General features: G+C 36.9%; 1 protein-coding gene across 2 annotated transcripts; it reads right to left on the reverse strand.

Annotated features, from left to right (window-relative positions):
• Positions 1–521: 521 nt before the first annotated feature.
• Positions 522–20,812, reverse strand: CWC22 (CWC22 spliceosome associated protein homolog). 2 transcript variants are annotated; one of them, XM_068668783.1, is made up of 16 exons: positions 20,309–20,812; positions 19,080–19,147; positions 17,682–17,801; positions 17,319–17,576; positions 16,631–16,759; positions 14,890–15,058; positions 14,427–14,480; positions 13,326–13,461; positions 13,032–13,238; positions 12,850–12,912; positions 12,340–12,435; positions 10,966–11,047; positions 10,570–10,630; positions 2,809–2,886; positions 1,562–1,714; positions 522–653 (listed from the first exon to the last, which is right to left on the reverse strand). In XM_068668783.1, the coding sequence occupies exons 1-16, from the start codon at positions 20,333–20,335 to the stop codon at positions 522–524; spliced, it is 1,833 nt and encodes a 610-aa protein (XP_068524884.1). In that variant the 5' UTR covers positions 20,336–20,812. The 2 variants fall into 2 exon arrangements, with proteins under 2 accessions (XP_068524884.1, XP_068524885.1); XM_068668784.1 differs by lacking the exons at positions 522–653; positions 1,562–1,714; positions 2,809–2,886 and adding an exon at positions 9,571–10,355.
• Positions 20,813–22,715: the final 1,903 nt, after the last annotated feature.

Consider the following 22,715-nt stretch of genomic DNA (forward strand, 5'->3'; position numbering starts at 1 on the left):
CACAGAGTTAATTCCTGTTAATTGGGATTTCTTCCAGTAATAAAGATCAGTGTTGCCAGAATACAGTGTATTAAAAACATACATACTTAAAAGAATGTGTTATTCACATCAGATTGAAGGGCAAGCAACTAATCCAAGAAAAACTAGAATTAGATGCTTTTTTCTAAGTATTGCCAGAAAGAGAAGTCATAGCAACTTTTATTACATTGCCATATAGCTGACAACATCACAGAATCACAGAATTTCTAGGTTGGAAGAGACCTCAAGATCATCGAGTCCAACCTCTGATCTAACACTAACAAGTCCTTCACTAAAATATATATAAATGCACATACTTGAACCCAAGTAAATGGTAGGTAGCACTCAATTTAACAGGACTCTTGAAATACATGAAGTTATACACGTACTTACTCTTGAATACTACAGCTACAAAACTATGGTCTTGTTTGAATTTGAAAATAGAGTTCTTGTTTTTATTTTTTTATATTAATTCAATGTACAGTTTTGAAATAGATTTCAACTTACTCATCTTTTAATCTTGCATTTAGATTTGGAAGTCCCATATATTCACTAAGCTCCTGAAAGAATATTTTGACAAAAATCCTACTGGAGGATGTGGTGGTTTCTTCACTCAGTATTATACACTCAAGGACCTGAAAATGTTTAGAGGGGGAAAAAAAAAACACAAAAACACACTAAAACATACATTCTTTCATTTCTCTTAAAACCCATTGACCTGAAATAACTAACAGCCTGATTTTTATTTATTTTTGTTCACAAAAATCTTGGTCGAGACTTTTTTGACCTTGAGAATTCTGTTCTACAACCTGCAGAAAGTTTCTGATCACTTCTATGCTAGTAATTGTTTTAGAATTTATTTTAAGAAAATTCCGTGAAAGAAAAAAAAAGTCAGATGTGTGAACTTCTGGAAAGTTAAAGATTTGAAACTTCAGTTCTAAACAGATGAAATATTTGAACTGTGTGTGACAATTCACAACTGACTTGTGAATGACAATTAGATTAGGTTGCGTACTAGGAATAAAAGTGCATGAAAAGTTACCTTATATATATTTTTTTTAATGTTGTATTGTTATATAGCAGAATGTAAGATTGCCTTTATTCTTTCTAAAAGAAATCTTAAGTAACAAAAATGCAGCATTTTTAAATTTATTATACATTAAAATGAAAAGCTTTATGTAATTATAAGCATAATTTTTCATTTTTTTAGACTTATTTTCAAGAGACAGTTCTACTACTTACACTGCGGATTAGCTAGAAAAGTACATTTTAATCAATCAATTCCAGCTGAGCTCTGTAAAATAATAGCGCGAATCAACTAATTAAGAACTGCAGGGGACAGGGATAGGTTAGGAAGAAGAGATGATCAACACAATTGTTCAACAGTTTGCTTGAGAATATATTTAAATTAATTATATTATTTAAAATAATAATAGCTCCAAAGTGCAGAAAAACAGTAAAACTGACGCTTAACCTACCATTTCAAAATACAAGGCATTAATAATTAAATAAAAAGGATATGACAATATACTGTTCTACTTACACTCCAGGGAATTGAATCAGTGTACAGTAGATGAGCAAACATCTTGGCAACATTCCTCAATTTGTTTGTTTCCAAACGATGGATAGTATCATACTGTTCTTTGAAAATAGCTTCAAATGATTCCATATACTCTTTTTTTAGCATGCAGAAACGCTGAAACAGTATTTTATAATTTAAACAGATTAAACAAAATATTAAACATGCACATAACCTACATATAAGTGATCTGTGCAATGTAAATGTAATGGTGCTAATATTTACTGCAAGATTTTCCTTTAAACTAATACTTAAAGGAGAAGTAAACACCTTCAAATTGATATATTTTATTGCTTTTGGCAGTTTGTCAGAGCAAGAAACTCATCTGCATTGCAGAAGTAGTAATAATTGATTTTGACCTCCAGCAAATTATCCAGCAATTTATTTTACTTCCATACATCCAGTATTCTCACTGGATGTAACCCCTCAAATATAACTTTTACATGACATCACTGAATGGGTATTCAAAATTAGAGAGGCAGCAGGGAACACAGCCAGAGGTAAGACATTTTGGACATAAACATTTCAAGGAAGATGGAAATCGACAATTATATTCTACTGCTTTTGAATATGCAGATTTATATGGTTAGTGCTTCAGAACAGAATGCCAGCAGAAATATTGGATAAAAAAGTAGAAATGGAAAAAAACAAGCCCTTTCAGTGTAACTGCTCACTCCCTTAGGGCAACTTTTTGAACTTAACTAGTCAGCTCTGTCAATATAAGACAGGGAAAGCTTGAACTAAGAAATAACTGCAACTATTAATTACTTACACATACAAAAAAAAAAAGCCAACAAGGAGCTAGCAGTTTACTGAAAGACAAAACAAAAGAACAGGACTGAAATGACTGTTTTGTCCTCTAAAGACGATCTGAAGCATCTGGAAAAGAGGAGTCTCTAAAGTCAATCTTTAGCGCCATGGGAACGATTCTTCTAGTAACTCATAGTACATTTAACTTTTAGTACCATGCCTTGGCCTACAATTTACCTTTCCACAGTAATGAAAAAAGGGAAACAAAAAGTAATAACCTAAGGAGAGAATGAGTTCTTATATTGCATTCACTATGCTTATTGCGATCAAAATGTTAATTCAATCAATTAGCATAACATTTTCAGAATAAAGACTATTAGTTTTACTTATCTGTTAAAATTTAAGTTTGACACAAGAACTAAAGTAAAGCATACAGTATAAAATCTGAAATTAGAACTCACCCCTGCCAGTAACCCAAAGAACTTCTCATACGTTCTTTGCTGAGCACAACAGTCAAGTATCATATTGCAGAGTTCTTTCTGATTTAAAATAAAATTTTCACTAGATAAATTCACTGTAGCAGTAAAAATATCATTACAAAGTACCAAAATATTGAAGAAATCCATACAATGATGATAGCTTTAAAACAAGACTATTTACATAAAACTCATTAGAAACATCAGCACTCTTCTGAATTTCTTGTTTCTGAGGTTATTGGAGGCCTAAACATTAACTTTTTGCCATTTGTATTTCTTCTTCTGCTTAAGCTAAAGTTTTTGAGCTAACACACCATACAATGCAATAACAAAGTCAAATCTACTTTACCAACTGTCTTTACCACAGTGAGGAAAAGGAGTTATCACAAAAACTTTTTTTTTTTTTTAAATAAATAGCACCAATCCCCTGCATCTATAGAAAATGAAGCTAAGAAAATCCACACTAAAGTATATCACAGGAAAGCCCAGAAAAAATAATACCTAAGTATGGTTAGTACTTATTTGTTACCTTCATTTCAGAACTCTAGGCTTTGAAACTAGAAAGTTGCATGTATACACCCATCTTTATGAGCAGGAACTGGCAGCTCATGAATGGGAGGAATGTTAAGCATATATACATTTATACACATCTTAAAACAACTATTTCAATTTTAAACCACATGATTTCTGTATGTAATTGTTATAATTATTCATATACATACACATATATATATACACACGCACATATAATATATGTGTGTATATATATATAAATCATAAAGTGACCATCTGGTAGTTCAAGCAAAAGTCAGGTTTTTAAATCCTACTGCTGGCAAGAATGAGAAAAAAGCTGTAATTTTGTGAGGGATGGGAGGAACAGCCAAACAAATGCAAAAAACAAATTCAATCCAACAAAAGCACTTTTACCATTCTGGATTTTTATTTATTTTTAAATAAGCTTTGGGCTATTTCAGATACATGAGAAATAATTCAGGAAGCCTAAATTTAAGCCTCGTGAGGCTGATATGCCTAGACTTCCTCCTTTATACTGAAGGAACGGAGAGAAACTCTTCTAAAGGAAACTCCTTCAGGCTCCTGCTTGGAATCACCCTCTAAACGAGCATCTCCCATTCATGGCTAGGAAGGAGCAGGGGAAGCAGAGGTAGATTAGCCTCTCAAAGCTTTTACACACACTCTATCACTGACAGTCTACCTTACACTTTCCTCCTGTCTGAGCGCATGTGTATATAAGTATCAATTACAGCAATCCCACTGAAGATGCTCTCCTGCCACTGTTACCAACTATTTAGAACAACCAGCTCTGACCCCAGTCTCCTTCCCCCCACCCCCCCTTTTGTGTGCAACAACACCAGCAAGGATTCTGGATCAAAACCCAGAGGGAAATGTGATTGTCACTTCTAGGATCAGAGCACTTCACCAGCTGACAAACAGTGGTCTAGGCAATAAACACATAGGATTTTTTTATATACATATGTGTATATATATATATATATATATATATATATATATATATATATATATATATATATATATATATATATATATATGTATATACATATATATATATATACACATACACACATATATATACATGTATATATATAAATAGAAAACTTAATTTCCTGGCTATGTGAACCGAGCAGATTGTGATACAGCTCAGGGCACAATTTGAAACAGTAATTAAGACAAATGAAGCAAACGTTTTTATGTGAATTAAGAGCCATGAAATATATAGCACAAAACAGGACTGCAGTATTTCCCCCATTAACTTTATTTTAGTATTTTCTAATGTGACCTACTTCATACTATAAACTAGTTTATGGCATTCCCAAACAGGTTTTAGGCTATCAGTCATGTATTTTTCATTATTAGTTCAGATAAATTTATATTTAAACTAACACTCCCATAAAAATACCGCTTAACTGAGGAAAAAATAAAATGAAGTTTTACCTGAGCTGTCATAATTTCAATCATGATATTTATTCTCTTTGTATCGAAACCAGTTTAATGTAACATCTACCAGACTCAATATTCTCCCACTTGTGCCATTCTTCCAAGTACACACGCCAAAAAGAAACATTTTGCTCATCACACACTGTACTCACGACAAACAAAAAGCCAACTATGTTTAACAAGAAATAATCCCTTCTAAATACTGAGACAGTAATGTATCAAACAGAAGCTTGCAAGTGTGTTTAAAGGCATTCCTATCAACACTGTCGCATTGTGTTAGCTTGCGATATTAAAATGCATATTAACTTTTTATATTATCCCGTTTTACAGTAATGCTGCAGTTAATCAGTTTTTAAACAATCAACAGGGGTAAAGTGCTGATGCCATTGCTAATAAAGTAGCAAGACTTGAAAAAACAAATTACTTCTGTTCCTCATCTTAAATGCAATTACAACATTGGTATCCCCTGTGGTTTACAGTAATTAAATATTTTAACATTTTAATTAAATATTACAATGATTTCTAGGAGGGTATCTCAAATAACCACATGCATGAAAATAGACTTGCCCACAGATATTCTTGCTAGTGTTATCACAACAACTCAAGGTTAGGTCTAGAGTAACCATCTTGCAGATTAAAAATTAATAAACTTTAAAATGATGTAATTGTTTTTTGAGAGATGTGACAAGTTCACATTGCAATTCTAGCTTCATTTATAGCTTTAAAAGGTTAGTTAACTCATTTCTTTGCTTCCAATGATAACACTTCTGATGATGTTTATGGCAAGGAGAATCTGTGGGTCTTAGCCCTTCATTTGCTTTAGAGAACACAATGAACTTGTTTTGTTTCCCAGTTTTAATTAAGATATTGTGCTGTTTAAAGACTTTCATACAATGATGAACAAATGACTATGAAGCTTAGCTCCGAAAGCAGAGCTATCCAATCACGAGGTAAATAAATACTTTAAAAATATCTGATGTTCCATACAGATGAAGTGAATGATCTTTTGTAGATGTCTCGAATTCAATATTATACCATCGAAAAATAGCACTTCCCAAAACTGCTGACACAAATAAGGAGATATCCCTCTAAATACATGGCATTTCTTTCAGTTCTCCCTAAAGAACTAGTTCTTATCCAAAAAGGATAATGGGTTGGATGGATGTTGGTACAAAGCATCCAGTTCATTCACACCTAATGAACTCCGTTTAGAAACTGTTTTCATTTCTAAATACGTAACTTATATGATTAACTCGAAAGAAAGTAAACTGGTTCCACTAAGGGGCTTTCCGATTTTTAACTCAAGATCCAGATTCTACAGTTTATCTTCAGAGATTATACTGATGTCAACAATACTGCATGTTACACACATTAAAGCCACTGAGTGAGTAAGACCTTGCCTATTAAGATTTTATATTCTAACTACAATGTTTAGAAGTAGGTTTTTTTTTTTTGCTGTTATAGTCTTGAGGCTCCTACTATATATGTAAAAATGGATCAAAATACTATGCAATTTACAAGAACTTCAATTAGTATAAAATGGTCAGACTAACCTAACATTATCCTTCAGATAGCAAATTCTTTAATATAAAAGTAAGGCAAGTTTTGTTTTGCTTTGTGTTTTCTTTTTGTTTGTTTGCTTTTTTTTTTTTTTTAAATTTTACTGTTCTTCACCCTACTACAATATCTTGAAACTAAGAGAGCTACTAACGCCTTGACCCAGGCAGATGCCTAGAAGAGTGGTTCAAGAATAAGATTGCTTTGATTTTGATTAAACTTGCAGATTTAAGGCAATGTATTTAAAAAGAATTAGTTAGTTTCATTAGGAGCCTGAATTAAATGATATGATCGAGTCCAAGCTGATACAGTATATGTTTCATACAATTAAGTATATTCATGTATGGAAGTGTAAGTCTATTAACAACACTGATATTAACAAAAGAACGAGGGAAATACTACATGTATGTTATACTGCACTTATGCATTAATAGAACGCCAATTAAACATATAAAACTCCATTTCATTTACTGTTTGGGTATGTGCTATTTTTAAAACAAAAGTTCTGAAAGTTTACATTGATTCAGCATCTAGGGCTCACAAAAAAATCTTCATACAGAAGACAGAAGAACCACTTGAGGATAATCATGTTTTACAGACAGCAGCAAGTCTGTGAAGTAATCACTGTGCAGTTGCCAAACCTAAGTGTTGCAATGCCTTGTAGTGAGAAAGGAAAGCAATGCATTTAAGAAATCATCTACTTGACCAGAAGACGATTAACAGCTTTAGACCATCCCACTCCATACCAGCTTCCTGGACTACATTTTCAGTGAATGTCAAGTCAAAATTAGTACTCCTGTTGTCTTCAAACACTAAATGCAGAAATAGCACAACAGACACTCATAACTCCCTCCACCCCAAAGTAGGACTGATTTGAGGAAGTGTGACACCATTCCGTAAAAATGAAAGTGTGTCAAAAGCATGCATAATTCTTTCAAGAAGGCTGTGCCTAGAACAAGTTTTCTCCTGTCAAGTAAAAAATAAATGAATAAATAAAAATCTTGTGACACATTGTTTTTGAGATAGCTGTATTGAAGACGATACTCTTACAGATGAGGCTAATTTACTGAAGTTCCAAACTTTGCTGTAAACCAATGTTCACATCACATCACAACCACTGAAAAGAACAAATAGAAGCCAAACCTATTTTAGCCAAACTTCTAAAGAGCAAGAACAAGGTGTATTTTTTCCCCACCGCTGTGGGCTGAGCAACAAGGGAAGAACACTTTATGCTCTCAGCTTGAACAATGCTTAAATCCTTTTGAAATTAAGTAGTTTGTATGCAGTTAAGATCTTCCAGAAAAAGCTCTGCATTCCTCATGCACTAAAGAAGGAATGATTCTCTAGTTAAGTGCTTCTTTCTTTCTGTCTAGATCTGTACTACCATGAAGATTCTCAAATCCTTTTAACTAAAACCACCAGAAACTGAAACATGCTCGTCCAAGAGCAGAGGCAACAAAAATCTGTTAAGGGGAAGCAAACTGAAAAGCCTATTTCTGACATTTTAAACAGGCTTCCTTTTTGCTTTCGTTGTAGTTCAGAAGCCAGAAAACTGGTAATATCATATTCCTCTACTAGTTTTAATTTATTTTTCTTTGGCAATGCATTATATTAATGCAGTTTTAACACAGATAATAACAGTACTTTTTAAGAACAGAAATAGCCCAACAAACATATGCTTAAGAACTAACTGAAAGGCTTGTTTAGAACAGCTTGTCACAGGCTCTAGAAGAGACTACAACAAAGCTCTTCAACTTCTGATCTGCAGGCAGCAGTTGGTCCCTTAGCACTTAAGAAAAGCAAGTCTCTTATTAAATTTACTGTAAAGAATATCAGTAATGTTTTTTTTTCCTTACAAGCCAAACAAAAAAGAAAAAAATAAAATTCTGAATATTTTACATACTAAGTACTTCAGTGCTACTGCTAAACGGTGCAGAGCAGAGCATACCAAAATGCATCAAATCAACAAAAAAAAAAACCTAAAACCCTATGTTAAAGATCAAAAAAGGAAAAACTGCCTGTAAACTTGCAATACAAAATTGTAGAAAGAAAGGGTGGTTTAGGTAAAGAATAATAGACACTGAGGCATAGAAACTTTGCATCCAAAAAAAAGGAGCAATAAAAAAAAAATAAGATGATGTTTAGGTGAGTAGTCTCAGGAAGGAGAATATACAGCTGAAGAAGACTACAAATTAAATGCATGCAAATCAGGTAGGAAATAGAAGACTGATGCTTCTGTTTAACAGCATCATTTATTTCTGAAAAAGCAGCATTTCATAGCAAAAATAAGAAGTGTCTCCACCTCAAGTCAGAGAAAAACAGCTTACTAAATAAAAACAAAAAAAAATTGTTGACATTCTCATCACTATCCTGTAGTACACTGCAGTGCCAAGGAGTATTCTGTTGTTCTTGTATTTTAAATTTTGATTAGTAGGGGAAATACCAAGTTTCTCAAAGCCCAAACTTCCGTTTTTATTTTTATAAAGCACATACAATTCATACAATTATGTAACGTAAAAAGATTCACATTCAGTAAATTAGTACCCTATAGATTAGTCCTACATGGAAAGTAACACCTTCACTGCATTTGTGCATCTTGGGATATTTTATTTTCAGCAAGTAAGGCATTCACAGAAAGTAAAAGCAAGTATCCTGGCAGCAAATATTAAATCTCAAAAACACCTAGTCTTCCTTGAGCGGGTCCAAAGAAGGGCGACGAAGCTGGTGAGGGGCCTGGAGAACAAGTCCTACAAGGAGTGGCTGAGGGAGCTGGGCTTGTTCAGCCTGCAGAAGAGGAGGCTCAGGGGCGACCTTATCGCTCTCTACAGATACCTTAAAGGAGGCTGTAGAGAGGTGGGGGTTGGCCTGTTCTCCCACGTGCCTGGTGACAGGACGAGGGGGAACGGGCTAAAGTTGCGCCAGGGGAGTTTTAGGTTAGATGTTAGGAAGAGCTTCTTTACTGAAAGGGTTGTGAGGCATTGGAACAGGCTGCACAGGGAGGTGGTGGAGTCACCATCCCTGGAAGTCTTCAAAAGACGTTTAGATGTAGAGCTTAGGGATATGGTTTAGTGGGGACTGTTAGTGTTAGGTTAGAGGTTGGACTCGATGATCTTGAGGTCTCTTCCAACCTAGAAATTCTGTGATTCTGTGATTCCCAAGTTAAGTGGTAAAAAAAGAGTCTGATTTACATACCTAAGATTCTGACTTATGTTGTGGTGTTTTTGTTTTGTTTTTGTTTTCTTTTTAAATACATTTACTTTGTAGATCTTGATCACAGAATAGCTGGTAGTTGATAGACTGCAGTGGTATTAAACACCAACATTTGAGAAGTATTTTGCAAAGCAATTACTCAATAAGCAGCATTACTCAATTTATACCTTCATTGTATGATGTAGCATATATATTCTAGATTGTTCTCCCTATAGCTGAACTGATTTGCTGCAAAACAGGATTTCTTTCCTCTACTTAGAATCCTTCAGGTTATGGTTTCATGGGAAGCCATAATCCTATGTGTGCTTAGTATTTCATTTAGGTAGACTTGAAATACTCCATGCACAGAATTAAATAAGAAAATACACAGCAGTCATCTGAATTCTTCATATGCTTTCATGTAAATTACTTACTGACTGAGGAACAATTTCCTTTACTTGAAAACATACCAACTGATCTTAAACAGTGTCTGCAAACAATTTCTTTCTGAGAAGATGGCAATAAATCATCCATACCCAAGTTGTTTTAAATCAATACACACTATTATTCAGAACACTGTAGAAGCAAAACCACAATTCATTCTTTTAGTACTAGCCTATATTCCTAGCTCCACTGACAATGTTCACAGCTGCCTTCAAGTATTGTCTCCAACTCCTCTTTCAGGGACAAAATACTGAGAATGTCTGCCATGCTACAGTACTTTTGTTAGAGCTTAACTCTTCCAACAGTCCAACCAACCAGCGTTTTCAAATAGGCCTTAAACATTTAAGCTGCTTGATAGAAAGTAGAAACTGTGTGAAAAAAAAAAAAGCATTTTAAGAAACAGGTATCAGCCTATTTGCTCTAACAGTTTAAAGACATTATGAGAAACACCTGTAAGGAGACTGCCTGTTCATCCGCTCTTTATAGCGACTGGGTCTCAGGACAAGGAAGTATTCTATATACTACCACAGGACTACTTTATAATCATGTTAATAACAAAAAAGAATAAAAAGCAAGGCTTACAGTTTGACTTTCGGGGAAGTCCATCTTCAGCAATTTGTGAGCACATTCTTCAAAGTCTAAGCTATAATAAGATAAAAAAAATTCTCCTTATCCGTGCAATGTAACTACAATAAAAACCACTGACCTTTGTTCACTAGAACAATTCTGATTACAGCAATATTAATAGAAAAGTCCCAGCACACTAATTTCATAAACACTTTAAACAAAATGAATTTATCTTAGGATGATAACTCATCTACCCATTTGTCAAACAATAGTCTGCTTTACACTATCAGATCAGGCTCTGTATTGAACTTCTTAAATCCTGATTTAGCATACAATTTAAAGAAAAAAGAATATTCAATTTCAACCACGTCAAAAGAAACGCACTTGAATATAAATTATATAAACCTTTACCTTGACTGAATAGCAAGATAAATTGTACGACGGAAGGAGACCAGGTTAATTTCTGTTTTGTCATGGACTGTAACTTTCTGGCCTGGGAAAAGAAAAGCAGTTTGAAATAGCAAAACATCAAGGCAGGTCTAAGTAACCTCTTATAACACATCTGTTTTTATTAGGTCTGTAACACACTATGCAATACTTTTTATAGTCTTAAATATTTGTAATTAGCAACTTTGTGTGTGATATATATATATGTATATATATATTTTTTTTCTTTTACAGGGGGGAAAATAAAAAAGCAGTGTTTGTATGATTATTGACCAACAGGTAAATATTTAGATAAAATTTTAAGAGTTTGATTCCTTTGAAATCCTAAAACCTGATTTAGAAATTGCACCACTGGGTTTAACATTCTTTGCTTACGTTATTAACAAGGTATTTTCTGAATAATGTAACTATACAATGCTTTATATAGGTCTTCCTGTATTTTACAAGAGAATTTTTATTTCCACTACATGTAGAATACATTCTGCAAAGTCCTTTTTTCTCCTGAATCAAGAGCAGAAAAATCTATTATTCCAAACCACAACCATTCCAGAAACACCTCTATTCACTATTCCTTCAGTCTTTAAAGTTTAGCAATAGCATAAACATCCTGTGAATTCTCATGCTCTTCCCTTCCTTGACCCCTCCAGTCAGCCAGAGGTTCTGTGGAAGTTCTGCTCTACTGTAAAATACTCTGCTAAAGTAGTGAGGAAATTTCATTCTAAGTACTCTACAAGAATAGCACTTTGCTTGCTTTTCAGTTACAGACTCTACACTAATGTATATAATACAACCGAACTGAAACAACGTATATACAACAGTATATGAAAACACATGAATAGAGGACTGGCACAGATCAAGCAAGGGGGCTGAACAGAACTGAGATATAAACAAAAGATGTACATACATTTTTAAGAAAACCTAATCTGATTTCAAAAGCAAGTTAATAACAAGATATAACACTAGACATGACCATAAAGTTTTTGTTTGTTTGTTTGTTTAAGTTAGCATTTTCATGTAAGTTATTTTTAACATTTTAGGTCTGCAAGGATCTTCTTGAATTAAATTGATAAGGTCAAGAAAAATCAAGCAAAGATCTCTCTTGTTTTGTCTATGCTGAATGCTTCCTTTTAAACGGAAGGAATACTGGATGGAATGGAATACTACTTGCTAGTATTAAACACTTAGATCTAGGAATAAGTTTGGATTAAAACCTCCCTCAATATTGCAACATTCTTAGTTTTGGAAAGCGTGTAACAGAAGTTAAGGTCTCCTTTCCTGTTTCACCTACAAAAAAAACACACGCACAATAGGTCTCCAAGCTGCCAGTCACACACTTACCATCTTCATCCTCCTCTTCATCTTCCTCTTCATCTTCCTCACTACTTCCAGCTTCTTGATCTGGTTCAGATTCACTGTCACCTTCATCAAGGATTTCTGAAAGAGCAGTATCCCAGATTAAAGAAATGTAGTATCACAGTAGTTTCACCATTAATGAACACCTGTTCCAACACCTAAGAGCGAAGGAGTGTCTCAGGTGGACAAGGTATGTCATAACCGAATGATACATACTTGCAGAAACAACACTGAAGAAGACAGCAGGAATACACTGTAAAGGTGTACCATGAACTAAAAGACAGTTATTTGGGATACAGATACCACCTGCTGTTAAATAATAAAATTGGTAACAGTTGAATAATTAAATTAATTATTAATTATTAAATGAATAATTAAATTAAATAGTTTACATTTATAAACGTATATAAGTATCTATAGACATAAATATGCACACATTATACATGTAAAATACTTAATACCTCTGTTATATATGAAATGTGTATACACACCTACCTTTCTTGAGCATTTTATATTTCTCTTCATTTTCTATAAAGTTTGGATCCATCTTGAAAACATCTTTAAAATAAAAAGAGAATCTTTAAAATACATCAGTGAAGAAAAATACTGCAAATTACATCTCCAGTTTATATTCTTGGGGAATACAATCACAGAAGTATCTCCCATTTCTAACTTACTAAGAATATCCTCTGGGTTGTATTCATCCTCTAATGGCAACATATGAGTAAACTGATCCTCCTCTTCCACTAGATCTAATCCCTCTGGAATGATTGGATGATCCTTGAAGCCATCTTTCCGTACAGCAAACATGACTTCTATCATGTACTGAACACGCATGTCAATTTTAGACTCATGCAGGATGTGTCGAAGACGGTCAAAGATTGCTTTCAAAATAGACAAATGTTAATATGAAAAAGGACTTTCTAATACAAACAAAAACAAACCCTAATGTTATTGCTAATTATACTTACCATTAATACCTCTAGGAGAAACTTCAGTTAATTTGAGCCCACTCTCCTTAAGAAACCCAATTGCTACTTCAATACTGTCATCAGTAGGCCTTTCAAGAAGCAAGGTGAGCATTTCCAAACATAAAACCTCATGAGCCTGTAAAAAGAATATCAGTAAATAACGTGAGTTTACAATGTTCCACAATTAGTAGTGATTTACTTGACTGAGAAGTCTAGCCTTTGAGGATGTCACATGACTCTTGTTTAATCATGCATACACAAGACAACACGCTGGACAAAGCTAATTAAGATATAGTCAACATTTCAAATACAATTTTGCTATCTGTACATACACCATCTCCATAGTCAATGACAATACTACCGAAATGTGGCTACACTCTGGTGAGCAAGCAATGAAAAACATTTTGCCACTAAGAAAAACAGAATGTATTTCCAACAAGCAAATAAAATAACACATTACTAAAACTAGCTGGATGTAAAATACTAGTTTTGGAAGTGAATCGTGTCTATAATCAAGCCAATCTTCCAGGCTCATGTATGTAAGCAAATGGCATATATGAGATTGTTTCTTTCAGTCTTTTAGAAAACCATTGGGAATATACATAATTTTATTAAAGAAGAAACTAATGTTTTAAACTGGGGTATCCCATTTAACTGAGGTAGAAATCCTGGTATTTATAACACAGAAGATAGTGGCATACAAATAGATTCAAATTTGATTTAAATACAACTGAATCTAATTCTGCCTACAAAGATGCTTAAGACTGCGTGAGATTACAGCATTGTGAGAAAACTCTGTTTAAGATCTGTGGGACAGAGCCCCATACTCAGCCTTTGAAAAAAGCAAACTATTGGAATACTAGTCTACACACATACATGAAGTTTTGGGAAACTCTGAAGCATAAGTGCAATGGCAAGTGAAAACATCATAGCCAAATTTTTAGAAAAGACGTCCTATCTGGTAAAAGGTCCTAAGCACTTACAGCAAATACTGTAACCTTTAGAATAGAGAAAACATCTTCACTTGGGCTACCATTGTCTTGAAACTAAAAAATAAATACAAGAATAGCCATACAAAGTATGGATCAAATAGTAACATACCACATTCTGATTCATCAGATGTGCAACAAACTTTGAAGATGTTAGACAGAGTTGCTGCAAAAAAACAGAGCAGGAAATTACAATGCGTCAGGAAATTACAATGCATTTTATACAGAAGAAAAACTTACAAGTCAGACACTCTTACTAAAGATTTGTGCATATCAGTCAAATTAAGTCATGAAAATAAATATTTTGGTATGTTCTACAATTAGAACTACATATTTTCAAATAAAAAACATCACAGTTCCAACATGAAATAGGTTGTCAAGCTTTCGTGATACTCTAATACTACTGTGCTTCATGTACTTATGTTAAGTCAACATGTTAAGTCAAATATAATGATGGGTCCCAACCCACACGTCTCAGCTGTGTTCCTTCCAAGTACATCATTTGAATGTACACAGTAGAAGTTCAGCACAGAAGAACTATATATCAGAATGCTGCTTCTTGACATTTTACATACCTTATCATTTCTGCGATATCCTTTGCGAAAATTTAGTATCAACCTCTTGAGAATCAATTCACCAATATTTGGAAACTTGGAATTGATAATTGCCACAAGAGCTGCATAAACATGGGTAAAAATTGGAGAGGCACCTTGAGCTTGCAGAATGGATCTAGACAGCAACCCCCTGTAAAAATACATAAATGTTTTATTACAAGAAAAAACTTTTATGCAGTACATATCATAAAATAGGATTGCATTGTTAGAACAGTTTGAAAATTACAGTCTGGTATCCTTCTATCAGTTGTTTATTGTGCAACAAATGGAGTTCTGCAAAAATCAAGTTTCCCAAACATGACTGAACCCAGAAACTCTTAAACTAGCACCATATCATTCAAATATTACGCCTATTAAAGGTATTTTTTTAAGTGGTAAGCACTTAAAAAGTCTCTATCTTGTAACCTGCAATTATCCTATTTTTAACTACACTGCAGGCTCTTAAGCTTTTAAATTTGTATGACTGTGCTGTTTCTTCCACAGCCCCCTCATTGGAAATAGCAAAAATCCCTTTGTGACAGAAAAAACATCTGCTCTGAAACTATTTACAATGAAGAATTATGATCCAAAATACTGAATAACGTAAGCAAGCAAAACTAGATGGGAAATCAAAATTATATTTTCATGAAAGATCCTTAAAAGATCTACCTAGGAATAATAAAATTGAATGCTTAGCAAAACCAGAATAGGCAAAATAATACTTTTCAATGCTTTTCTCAGATGAACCTGCATTCTTCAGCATCGTAACTATGTTTTGAAACACAAGATCACCTTTTTAGAACCGAAATAAATAAAAGCAGCGGGCTTGACTTATAAGTTATTACATCATCCTACGTATATTTCAATAATGAAGTCTGAAAAGAATCTTCTGAGACCTCTCAGATATACTTTTTCTAGTGCAGTAGTAGATAAGCTAATGCAACAACATGCAAATTCTATAACAAAAGGGAGACAAGAAAAAAACCCTCGCAACATAAATCTTTAAAATACATACTTGAAAAACAACCGTCTTGTCTATGGTCAATTGAAATTCGACTGTCTTTCAAAAGAAACCCTACACAGATCTAAATTCAAACTGCATCAGCTTATTTGTACTTAAATCAGAAGTCATCAGTTGGAAATAATCACTTTATACTGGTGTACAGGAACAGAATATTTTGTTTTGAAACTTAGATGCTCTCAGACGCAAGTGAAAATAGTCTAGTTCAGACCGCATTTACTTATGCGGTTGCCATGACTTAGTAGTGATCTCCAGGAGCACAGTAATCATTTCTCCACATTACAATGGCAAAGATAAAGGTGGAAAACAATCTAGTCGAACAGCTGTAGTAAAAAGTGTATTTTCAGACAATATTTAGCTCCAGATAAAATCTGGGAATACAGAAGTAAATAGACACAGACATGTAAGTTTCAAAACATTCAAGAAAAATGAGCAGGTAAAACTACTGTGAAAAGGAAAGCTATCATCTGTTGTACTGTCTTATTCTTCCAAGCATACAGTACTTCCTCTACCTCCCCCACTCCCAGTCCCTTTTCCCAAGTAGGGAGCTCCTCTACACTGGACGATACAGCCTAAGGTATTTAAGGAATTTTAAAATCAGACCAGTATCCATATACTAAGCACACAGAGTGATGCACAAGTGAACAATATACCTATTAACACAAAGACAAGAGAGATGCTTTAAAATATTTTATCGCTTACCTTCCCCGAACAATATTTTCCTGAAGGAGCTCATGAATGATATTTTCTATATTAGAAACATTCACTTTATTGACAAGACCATTGATCGACTTCTTCAAGGCTTCCCAACTCATTCTCTGATATGCCAAGCTATTACAAAGGTATCACAAATGATTAATATGTAAGTTTAAGGCAGTATTGTTGTAGAGTGTTATATAAAAGCATGAAGGCAAGCTGTATTAAATAACATAGCAAAGAAAACATTCACTGCATAAATGTGAAGGTCAGTTCACAGTTATACATTTAACTACCAGGAACCTACAAAACCAACATGATATACGAAAATGTAGTTCTCCACAGATATGGTATTAACCCAGCATGTTTGGTTTTCTGCGGTATTACAAAAAAAAAAAATAATCCCTGTTTATGCTCTGTATTCTACTTCTCCATTAATAGCAGAAGCGCATATAGTCATAATCTGGTTGTTGTTTTTTTTTTTGTTGTTATTGTTTGCTTTTTTTTTTTCTTTGTCTTGTTTGACTGGTTGGTGTTACACTGTTTTCCCAAGAGACAAGAAGGAAGAAGACTACAAGGAGACAGCTCACAGCTGTTTTTCTGAGAAAACTGTACCTTCAGAAGAATCATTACAGCCCACAAAAGGTATCCCGTTTTCACCAACATTTCCTAAAATCCTTTACCATCAACTCACCTGTTTTTATCAGTGATTTGTTCTTGCATCATCCTGAGCTTGGCAGGTGGAATATATGCACCACCTGTGCGAGTAAGGATTGGATCCACTTCTTCTTTCTTTTTCTTTGATGTGGCCTCATCATGAGCAAGCGAGCTCTGAACTGTTGATCTCTCTGGACTTCTACGATCAGGGGAAGAGAGTCTTCTCTGCTTCCTTCGATCAGATTCTCTTTCCTCCCACTTCTCATAATGTCTGTCTCTCCCTCTTTCCGTCCTTCTAAGGAGACAGAAAAAAGGCAATGAAAATGTTTGTGAGAAGTTTTTGTCTTTTATTCTTTAAAAATCAGTAAAAATCAGTTAAAAAACATGGATTGGTATTCACCTTCCTTCTGAAGTTCTGTCATCGTAGTAGTCCCTTCTTGAATATTCCTGATCATACCTGCTGTCATCAGAGTATCTTCTTCTTCTTCTGGGAGATGGAGACCTGTCCCGCTCTATATGCCTATTCACAACCCAAAAAAACAAAGTTCTCAGTAAAAGGCTATGCTATTCTCTTTGTCCAGAGAAGGGCGACGAAGCTGATGAGGGGCCTGGAGAACAAGTCCTACGAGGAGCGGCTGAAGGAGCTGGGCTTGTTCAGCCTGCAGAAGAGGAGGCTCAGGGGCGACCTTATCGCTCTCTACAGATACCTTAAAGGAGGCTGTAGTGAGGTGGGGGTTGGCCTGTTCTCCCACGTGCCTGGTGACAGGACGAGGGGGAACGGGCTAAAGTTGCGCCAGGGGAGTTTTAGGTTAGATGTTAGGAAGAGCTTCTTTACTGAAAGGGTTGTGAGGCACTGGAACAGGCTGCACAGGGAGGTGGTGGAATCACCATCCCTGGAAGTCTTCAAAAGACGTTTAGATGTAGAGCTTAGGGATATGGTTTAGTGGGGACTGTTAGTGTTAGGTTAGAGGTTGGACTTGATGATCTTGAGGTCTCTTCCAACCTAGAAATTCTGTGATTCTATTAATATCTACTTGAAAACAATCTTTTACATATATGCCAACAAGTCCACCTGTGCACTCTGGGTCTTAATACATGCATCACTCAAATAGAAGATGCTCCCTTTATAACAACATGTTGACAGCCAGGGAATAATTTTATATGTTTCACATATTTATATTTCTTAATCAAGAAAAGCACTGTAAAAGGAAGCACCTCCTACAACTTAGAAGTATGTGCCAAACAGTAATAGCATCAAATACCAAAGGCAAATGCTGCATGTGGTATTTCTTAAGATGTATGCATTCGTTTCGCCTACTTTTACTGGTGTTGCGTGAAACAGAAAACACACTATTGAAAATGACATTCTGTTTGGTACAAGATGTTTTATACCAATTAAAACATGAAATTAAATTGCTAGCAGTTCATCTGCTGCCTCAGTAGACTGCCCTTCAAATGATATTTCTGCTGGCTTTCATAAGCTTGCTCTAAAGCAACAGTTGTAGTATCAGCAATGAGTCAAAGAAAGAAGCTGGCATCTGATTTCCATTTTTGAGACCCTTGAGATTTTAACTAAATGAGTAAGGAATTTTTAAATAATTAGTTATAACAAGAAGTCTATTTAATTACCGTTTTCTTGGCATGCAAGTATTTTATTAAACCTGCAGTTATTTTTCACTGCTCAGTTATGGTAATAAGTAAAAAGATAAAAAGCACGGAGTTTTTTTTGTTTTGGACTCATTTCTCTATGGGAGGTACATAAATGAAATAATAGGTTATATAAATCAGTCATTTCTACCTGTCCTCTGGAGACAAACTTCTGTGGCGTGAACTGTATTCCTCTTTCCTTTCATGACTGGAGCCATGCTTTAAAGAAAACAGGGAAAAAAAAAAATCAAGCCCCAATGTTATAATATACTCAGTGTGAACATATGTATTTTGACATCAAGGCATATCATGGCTTTAGTCTCCTACTCCCTTACAAGAAGCAAAGGCCATCAGATAAAGCTTATAGCAGTCAGACTCATGACAAGGAGAGTTAGATCCAAATAACGCCTGCTTAAGCAGCTGAATTCCCTGCTACAGGATGACCCAGATTTTAAGTTTGGACATGGGTTCATGACTCTCAGACTGAACACAGAAAACCAAAAATCACACAGGTTACCAAAGAAACTATCTGGCTCAGGAAACTGCAAGTAGGTGGAGACTGGGAACGCGCTTGTGAAGAGCAGGGCAGCCATTAAAGTACCTTCCCAAGGCATCTACTGTTGATTAGTACCAGAGACTATGGTAGGCTGATCTTCAGTCTCCCTTTGATCCTTTACTGCTTTCTTCCTCCACACATTACTGTACACTTTGTCACATCATATCCAATACTATTAACAGATTTCTACCACTTTGGTGTCTTTTCCCTCTTCTAAGAATCCTCTTTATTACATGTTTTTTGTTACACCTTCCTCTTTTTTTTCCTAATCATAATTTGTTTTCTTACTAAATCATTTCCAACTTCATAAATCATATAGATATCATAAATACAACATGTATTTAACACATGGGTAGAGCCAGGTCTTTTTAGGACTCCATTCTCAAGTTCTAGGCACACACAGCATGTGCCTTCGCACAAGCAGACCCTAACAGATAAGCGAACGTTCGCAGGAGTAAAACAATACTGTGGATGCTGCTGAAACTGCAAGTTCCCATGTCTCCATGCAAAAGCCAGCGATATTTGTTGAAGTCACCTGCAGCTCTTGGCCAGGCTTCCTGCCACAGCCACCAGCCTCCTTCCTAATCAATTTCCAAACGGCACACCTCTCCTAACTGGCTTATTTGGTAGATGAGGGAGCACTACTATAATCACATGACTGGAAAGATACAAGAAGATATCAACCTATCCCTCAAGCACCCCTATCAAAAGCCACATCAATCAGAAAGGTCAGGACAAACCTAAGAGCAAGGAAGCCCATGGGGGGTTCTAACCACCAGTAACAGAATAACCAACCCCCACAATTCAGGCTTAAGAATACTTACATTTATTTGCGTCACCCTGCTCTTCATCTCGACTTCTATTTTATGAAGCTCTGAACACGCAGCAAAGTGGAGATCAATGCATCAATAACATTTCATCTATAACACATAAAACACAATCAGTTTTTTTCTACCGCGTGAAATGGAGGACCCCGAATTTCTAGTTTGCTGTTTTCATACGCTCGAATGTTAAACCCAAACAAACAGCCCCACCACAGGTACGCACCCAACCCCCTCCTAGGGCTGCACAATACAGGCACAAGGCCGTGCGGGGCACACAAACAGCAGCTGGACTTGGCCAGCGCCCCGCCACAGCCGGACCGGGCCCGGCCACACGGCCCCGAACCGCCTCAGCGCTGCGCCACCGCCCACGGCCCGCGGCGGAGGCCGCGACCACCGCACCCCAGCGGCCGGGAGACCCAGCGGGGGCTGCCCCGCTCCCGGGGCTGTGTGCGGGGCAGGGCCGCCCCGGTCCCCTCCAGCCCCCCCCCGCCCGAGCCGCTCACAGCGCCTGGGCCCGTACCTACCGCCCTCCGCCGCGGCAGTTCCGGCGGAACGCGACGCGCAATGAGGGCGCCGGGCTCGGCACCGCCCCGCTGGGCCCGCGCCATGTTCCGGGCAGCGCGGCGCCACGGGAAAAGTAGTCCTGCGGCCACGCGGCGCGGCCGCCATCTTGAGGGCCGGGCGGGCGGGCGGGCTGCGAGCAGGGCGGAGGGTGGCTGAGGGGGCTAGCGCCGTGCGCTTGTTGTTGAGGCTGTTCTTTTGAATAAAAAGCGGTGGTAGGGAGTGTTACGGGAAGAAACATCAATAGCAAAACGGGAAGTAAACTTGATCCAGCACTTCCTGAGTTCATTCCTCCATAGCAGGCCTGTTGCTCATGTCAGCCCAGCTGAGTCTTCGGCAGTGCTGATGTGAATGAGTCACAGAAAAAAAGAAAAGAAAAGAAAAAATAAAAATAAAAACAAAAACAAACAAACAAACAAACAAAAAAAAACATAAAATAAAACCATAAAATCATTAAGGTTGAAAAGACCAGGACAAACCTAAGAGTACAGGGGGACAATCACCTCCCTGGACCTTCTGGTGGCCACACTATTCCTGATACAATCCAGGATGCCGTTGGCCTTGGCCAACTGGGCACGTTGCTGCGAGCATCAACCAGTACCCCCAGATCTTTTTACTCTGCACAGCTTTCGAGCCACTCTGCCCCAAGCCTGTAGCATTGCCTGGGGTTGTTGTGGCCGAAGTGGAGGAGCCAGCCCCTTGCCATTTTGAACCTCATCCCATTGCTCTCTGTCCATTGATCCAACCTCATCAGGTCCCTGTGCAGGGCCTTCCTACCGTCTGGCAGATCAATGCTTCCCCCCAACTTCGTGTTGTCTGCAAACTTCCTGAGGGTGTGCTCAATTTCCTCATCTAACTGATCAATAAAAATATTAAAAAGGATGGGCCACAACACTGACCCCTGGGAAACACCACTGGTGATCGGTTGTCAACTGGATTTCACTCTGTTCACCACTACTCTCTGGGCCTGGCCATCCAGCCAGTTTTTAACCCAGCAAAGAGTGTACCTGTCCAAGCCATGGGCTACCAGGTTATCCAGGACAATACTGTGGGGAACCGTGTCAAAGGCCTTGCTGAAGTATAGGCCTTTTCTCTCATCCACCAGGAGGGTCACCCAGTCGTAGAAGGAGATGAGGTTGGTCAGGCAGGACTTGCCTTTCATGAACCCATGCTGACTGGGCCTGATCCCACGGTTGTCCCACAAACGTTACGTGATTGCATTTGAGATGACCTATTCTATCACTTTTCCTGGCACCAAGGTCAGGCTGATATGCCTATAGTTCCCTGTGTCCTCCTTACAACCCTTCTTATAGACGTCCATCACATTAGCAAGTCTCCAGTCATCTGGGACCTCCCTGGATGACCGTGACTGCTGATAGATGATGGAAAGGAGCCCAGCAATCACATCTGCCAACTCCTTCAGCACACTTGGGTTGGATCCCATTGGCTCCATAGACTTGTGACAGTCCAGGTGGAGCAGCAGGTCTCTAACTTTCCACCTGAAGTGTGGGGGGTTTCTTCTGCTCCCCATCTCAGACTTCCAGGTCAGGAGGCTGAGACTTGACCATCTTCCTGGGCAAACCATTCTAATGCCTATCCAGTCTTCCTGAGAAGAAATGTCTCCTCATTTCCAACCTAAACCTCCCCTGGCACAACTGGAGGCCATTCCCTCTAGTCCTATCACTGGTTATCTGTGAGAAGAGGCCAACCCCCAGCTCCACACACCTTCCTTTCAGGTAGCTGTAGAGAGCAGTAAGGTCTCCCCTGAGCCTTCTCTCCTCCAGACTAAACAACCCCAGTGCCCTCAGCCGCTCCTTACAGGACTTGTGCTCCAGGCCCTTCCCCA

The sequence above is a fragment of the Anas acuta genome, unplaced genomic scaffold (genome assembly GCF_963932015.1).
Source record: "Anas acuta unplaced genomic scaffold, bAnaAcu1.1 SCAFFOLD_294, whole genome shotgun sequence".
NCBI lineage: Eukaryota > Metazoa > Chordata > Aves > Anseriformes > Anatidae > Anas > Anas acuta.

Bases quoted from the DNA above. Each gene is read 5' to 3' on its own strand.
- CWC22 (XM_068668783.1), bottom strand. From the start codon at position 20,335: ATGAAGAGCAGGGTGACGCAAATAAAT. The intron at 19,148-20,308 runs GTAAGTATTCTT...TTTTCTTTAAAG, and splicing joins GCAGGGTGACGCAAATAAAT to CATGGCTCCAGTCATGAAAG. The intron at 654-1,561 runs GTAAGTAGAACA...AAACATTTTCAG, and splicing joins CTGATTCAATTCCCTGGAGT to GTCCTTGAGTGTATAATACT.